This window comes from Sceloporus occidentalis, unplaced genomic scaffold, assembly GCF_023333645.1.
Source record: "Sceloporus occidentalis isolate IW3139 unplaced genomic scaffold, rSceOcc1.0.p SCAF_22, whole genome shotgun sequence".
Classification (NCBI taxonomy): Eukaryota; Metazoa; Chordata; class Lepidosauria; order Squamata; family Phrynosomatidae; genus Sceloporus; species Sceloporus occidentalis.
In genome coordinates this window covers 4,101,024-4,107,023 of record NW_028317002.1, presented here as the reverse complement: position 1 = coordinate 4,107,023, position 6,000 = coordinate 4,101,024, and the positions used below count along the sequence as shown (strand labels likewise).

The 6,000-nt window shown below is 35.1% G+C and overlaps 1 protein-coding gene across 1 annotated transcript in view; it reads right to left on the bottom strand.

Moving 5' to 3' along the window:
• Nucleotides 1-431: 431 nt before the first annotated feature.
• Nucleotides 432-6,000, bottom strand: part of LOC149300907 (CAP-Gly domain-containing linker protein 2-like) — a 29,381-nt gene continuing 23,812 nt past the window's right edge. The window contains exons 10-16 of the mRNA XM_089484476.1: nucleotides 5,178-5,235; nucleotides 4,893-4,976; nucleotides 4,367-4,523; nucleotides 2,757-2,916; nucleotides 2,380-2,565; nucleotides 1,177-1,239; nucleotides 432-443 (exon numbers count right to left, since the gene is read on the bottom strand). Of these exons, the coding sequence (XP_089340602.1) occupies nucleotides 432-443; nucleotides 1,177-1,239; nucleotides 2,380-2,565; nucleotides 2,757-2,916; nucleotides 4,367-4,523; nucleotides 4,893-4,976; nucleotides 5,178-5,235 (720 nt within the window). The remainder of the gene's footprint in view (nucleotides 444-1,176; nucleotides 1,240-2,379; nucleotides 2,566-2,756; nucleotides 2,917-4,366; nucleotides 4,524-4,892; nucleotides 4,977-5,177; nucleotides 5,236-6,000) is intronic.

The window sequence follows — 6,000 nt, the reverse complement described above, 5'->3', positions numbered from 1 at the left end:
TCCTGAACAAGCACTTTATTGGTTCAATTGAGGAAAGAGAAGACATGGTTGGTGTTTCTTCCAGGTTTCCAGAATAGTTTAGATCTTCTCAACAGGTAGTGTAATGTTAGAGTAAGTGGGGAATGGTTATCTGAAGATGTCTGACTCAAGGTCATGTCCAGTTTATACAATGCATGGTTCATGTTACTTGGTCTATCGAGAAAACAACGATCGCCTCTTGTACGATCCTTTTATGATGTCTCATTTCAGTTTTGTGTTGTGAGATGTACACTCCATGATTGTCCAATATCTAGCATTACATAAGCAACACTGTCCTGTCTTTCCAGCCAAAATACTCTATAAATTCTTTCTGGTAGGCAGCTACAACATAGATTTTCTGTCTATATTTGCCAAAAGTTCATTGGTTTACAATGTAGATTTTTTTGTTGGTGTCAAGGATTTTCCTGCAATTAAGAAAACAGGGATTACAAGTTTAGTCATTTTGCATATTGCTTTGCTGTTTGCAGGCTAATAGAAGTGGCTCATATATATTATTATATGTAAAATAACCAAACCTGGTTCATTTTACCAAATACTGTATATTTTCAAACCAGCAATGTTATCAAATTTGATTAATGACTCAAAATGGACAAGATTGAAATGTATTTATTACCTCCTTTCATGTGGAGAAATAAATATTATGATAACAACCTTGTATTTGTATCAGCCTATGATACATAAGTAAATGGAATTATGGTGGGAGGTGGTAAATATATAGAACCGTTTCCTAGCAGAAGTAGTATAAAGTCTTATAAAGTGAAGGGGGCAGGCATAACGCTATCCTGAATCTAAAAAAAAAGACTAAGGACCGATTGAGGTCTGAGTCTTTACATCAGGAAAAATGGGCAGACTTGATGGGCCAAATGGATCTTATCTAATGTCAAATTTTATAAGTCTTTTATGTATTGCAAACTTCAAGACAAATAAGTTAAGTCTCAACTGATGTTACAAAAGATGTGTGCTTATTTTTCACGGTCATCTTGAAAAAGATTAGTACGCATTTTTCCTAACCTAACCTCTAAAACCAGATTATAATAGATCTTCTGCAATTATTAAAACCTTTTTATTTTTAGATTTATTTATTCTAAATAACCAAATAAAATAAATGTGCATATTGAAAGGTAACTTAGTTCTCACCTCCTGTGTATATGTTTTTTCCTGCTGATGGATCCCATTGGCCGATTCAGAGTTTCCAGTTACCTGCCAAAAAAAGAGGTAATAAAAAATATTTTATATAGTGCCATCATATTCCGTAGCACTGTACAGTGGGTAGACAGGACATAACAAGTAGTATATAACACAACAATTTGATTTACAGAAACAACAGGTGAGGAGGACCCTGCTCAAACGATCTTACAATCTAGAGAGATAGTTGCAGAAGGATGGTCCTTTATAACACACAAAAAGTGGAAACTGCACCACAAAGTGCTACTAACAATGCCCCATATGCTATGTAACCAAACAATGACTACTTTGTTTTTGTATTTCCACTATATGCTACCAAGATCACTGATGAAAAAGAGTGGGAAAGGAGGTACAATGATGCAATTTTCATTTGCTAAGCCACAAAATCCATTAAGGTGTATTGATCAAACAATTCTAAACTGAAAGTCATGATGAAAAAATTCCTCAGATAATGGTAATATTAGCCGCATCAAGCAAATATATCACAGCTGCGGATCACTGTTTGTATTAATGCCAAGCGCACATTGTGCACAGAAAAGACATTAAGCATCAGTTATTTATGATAAAATATCCTATACAAAAATTGAAAAAGAACATAAATACACTGAAAATGAAACTAAATATAAATTGTAACAGCTTTAAGGGACGCTATACTTAGTTATTTTTTTCTCTTCACACCATTCCTATAAACTGAGAATCCAGCTTGCATTTTACAAGTTACAGTCTGCTTTCCCAGGATCACCAGCCTGACAAGAGTTCACTACAATCTGATATAGAGGATATTAAATAGACCTTCTCTAGCATGTGCGGGCTGGAGTAAAGCGTTCCTCAATCCGTTCCCGAGTAACCTGGCCAATATGGGTGTTGACATCATCATAATAATTTTAACTTCTGCGCGAGAAGCCAAAGTTGGTTCCAATGTTTAATGGCAGATTATCATGCCTATATCATAACTCTCTAATGATTTAGTACTCAAAATAGCAAACAAATATGAAGCTTGCTTTAACTAGCCATATGAAAAACATTATACACAACGTCACAATGTTACTTTTATACAAGTAATGTGCTTGTGTAATTTAAAGAGTAAATGACTACAATGCATGTTTTGATGTTCTGTTCTAAAATATGAATATTGTATTTGAGTAATGAATTTACCTGAGATTTCTCTGTGTTGTTTCTCATGGCCTCCATTAGTTTCTCCATTTGATGGCCCTGATCCAGCGCAACACGGAGGGCATCTTCAGTGCTTACCAAACGATGCTGTAACCGCAGGACTTCTGACTCAGTCGAAGGATCTATTAACGAGTAACGCCTCTGATCTGATACAGACTTTTCTTTGTCCTGAAGCATGGAAGGAATGATATGTAAACTCTAAAAAATCCACATACTTTTTGAGTCAGGAATAAAAACATCTACAATAAAAATATTTTGCAGCTGAAACTTAAATCATTATACAATGCACAACAATGGTGGGCATACAATCGATGTATTTATGTCAGTGCTCGTATGGGCTGGGCATGCAACACACTCACCAAAATCATAAGCTTTTCTCTTAATATTTTGATTTCTTCTTTTAGTTTCTGTTCTTTTGATCTCCAGTCTGCTTTATGAACCTCTCGGCTTAAGTCTTTTTCTGGTGCTGGTGAGCGTCTATTGGCTTCCAACAGAAGAGCTCTCAATTCATTTAAATTCCTGAAATACCCCAACATGATCAGCACAAAAACAAAGGCAAATGTGGCCAAATCAAGAAATCAGTCTATTAAATCAAGGGCTATTTATGAAAACATCTGATATAAAACTCAACTCAAATAACTGCAGAACTTGTAATTATAATAATTCTATACATTTTAAATGAACACTTCTTTAATTGTAAGAATGAGTAATCTGGCCAAACATAACAATAAACTTAAGTATATTTTTGAACGTCCCATTTTATTCATAAAATTAGCTATCATGAACCAGAACCGAGTTTATAAAAAAAAAAGGGTATTATATATATATATATATATAATATACATTATATGTAGAATATACATTATACATTATGTTAACCATGCTGCATACATACAAGGTGCCTAAGTATGTTACAAATCATTTGAAAAGAAAAAATGTCGGTGCGCTAAGCTAGTCTCAGGCTCAAATAATACAAATGTATAATATGAGGCCTACCAAACAGTGTGAGCATGCTGCAAATACAGTGTGTTGGCTGTGCAATGTATACAAAAAACAAAATACTGTCTGCGCTTCTCACCCTAATAAAGTTGGCAACAAATATATAAACATAATATAAATGAGAGGTTTTGGTTATATGAATTGGCCAAAGCATAATTAAGCTCACCCGCCACGTCCCTGTTTGCACATATTTGAGGTTGTTGGCTCCTCATTAGTCTGGTTGCAGCTTGCTGTCCAGGGGTTAAATGGGAGGAGGTTTAATTGCACCTCCCCCAACACATTAATTTGGTTTTGGTAGCAGTATAAACTGCTTTGTGTGCCCACTATGTAGGAGGTGAGAGTAGGTTCTCACCCTATTGAGAGTGTGCCTTGACGTGGCGGGTGAGCTTAATTATGCTTTGGCCAATTCATATAACCAAAACCTCTCATTTATATTATGTTTATATATTTGTTGCCAACTTTATTAGGGTGAGAAGCGCAGACAGTATTTTGTTTTTTGTATACATTGCACAGCCAACACACTGTATTTGCAGCATGCTCAAACTGTTTGGTAGGCCTCATATTATACATTTGTATTATTTGAGCCTGAGACTAGCTTAGCGCACCGACATTTTTTCTTTTCCCTGTTTGCACATATTTGAGGTTGTTGGCTCCTCATTAGTCTGGTTGCAGCTTGTTGTCCAGGGGTTAAATGGGAGGAGGTTTAATTGCACCTCCCCCAACACATTAATTTGGTTTTGGTAGCAGTATAAACTGCTTTGTGTGCCCACTATGTAGGAGGTGAGAGTAGGTTCTCACCCTATTGAGAGTGTGCCGGGTGAGCTTAATTATGCTTTGGCCAATTCATATAACCAAAACCTCTCATTTATATTATGTTTATATATTTGTTGCCAACTTTATTAGGGTGAGAAGCGCAGACAGTATTTTGTTTTTTGTATACAAATCATTTGAGCATACAGGCTTTACTCACCTCTCCTTCTTGAGTAAATCCTGGCTGATTAAGACAAACTGCCCTGATGTGTCATGGGATTTTCTAGAGAAGGCTTCTAGCTCAGCTTCAAGTTTTTTATTGTCCTTAACTAAAGAATCCACCTTTTTGTCTCCTGATTTGCATTTGTTTTCAAGAGCTGTGGATCACAACAAACAACATGAATGTCATTCAATTAAGTTCAATTAAGGAAAATGAGAATAAAAGATAAAGGACAGAGGTCAGTGGAGATTGATATGGGGAATGAAAAAAAGTTCTGAAGAAGCATTGGTACAGTGACAAGGAAGCAAGAGAATTAAGTGAATGGACACAACGTAAAACAGATTAATTAAGTAAAACTTAGTTGCTGAAAAAGAGGGGGCCAAGAAGCATAAAGTAAGCACAGGCAAGGAAAAGAAAGACAAGTAACGCATGATAGTCTGCACAAGGTAGTAGGATGTAGAAGATGTATAAAGAATAGGTCTTAAAAAAGCTAAAAAATAATGAAATATTTAAATCATATAATTACCAGTTATTTGAGCCCTTAGTGCTTCAATGTGGGAAGACATAGATGACACCTCTTTGTCTCGCTTACTGAGCTTAACTTGCAGATCTGTATGCAAAATAACATAATATGAGTAGTCGAATTTCTTTTCTTCATCTCCAAGGACACATTAAGAATTATTTATACACTTCTGTTACATAAGACAATGCAGAGTGCATTAACTGCGGATTAAAACCATTTTCCTTTAAGCTGATTGATAAAATATTTTTTTTCTGTAACAAGGGAAATATATGTAAAGAGAATGAATACCTTCCAATGCATTTTTCATTTTTATCTTTTCTTCAGAAATATCATTGGTTTCTATCACCTAAAAGAAAGACAAAACAAAAAAGGGGAACATATGAGATGTGGATCACTTATTACTTATTCCTTAACAATGGATTTAGTGCAAATACGTAAAATAATATCATTATAATCAGCAGTCACATGCCTTAAAATGTCATGAAATATAATGGCCTATACTAAAGAAAAGCATTAAGTAGTTTTATGAATAACTCTTTTTAAATTGATTAATAAAAAGCATTTATGACATTGAAGTAAGTGAAGGATCAAAAGGTGACTGCGTCTTTAATTTAATTTAATACATCATTTAATGTATTTAATTTTTGGAGAGTTTTTTTTTTTACTTAACATAATGATACAGGACCATCTTACAAGTTAGGGACCATTTGATCTCAGGAAATATTTGATCTGCCACAAAAGGTACCAGGACCAGCTTTGCTGCCCTGTTATTCGTGCTACCAAATCAGCCCTCCCCAAAGAGGAACAGTAAAATTACAAAGAGGTAGAAGTAAATTAATAGGGACTAATAATCCTGAAAACCGGTTCGCCACTTCAATATCGTACCCACAGGGTTGGTTTTTAATATACACCGATCAGCCATAACATTATGACCACTGACAGGTATGGTGAATAACACTGATAATCTTGTTATCATGGCACCTGTCAGCTGTTGGGATATATTTCATCCTCAAAGTTGAAAGCTGGAATAATGGGCAAGCATAAGGATCTGAGGGCCAAATTGTGATGGCTAGATGACTGGGTCAGAGCATCTCCAAAACTGCAGCTTATG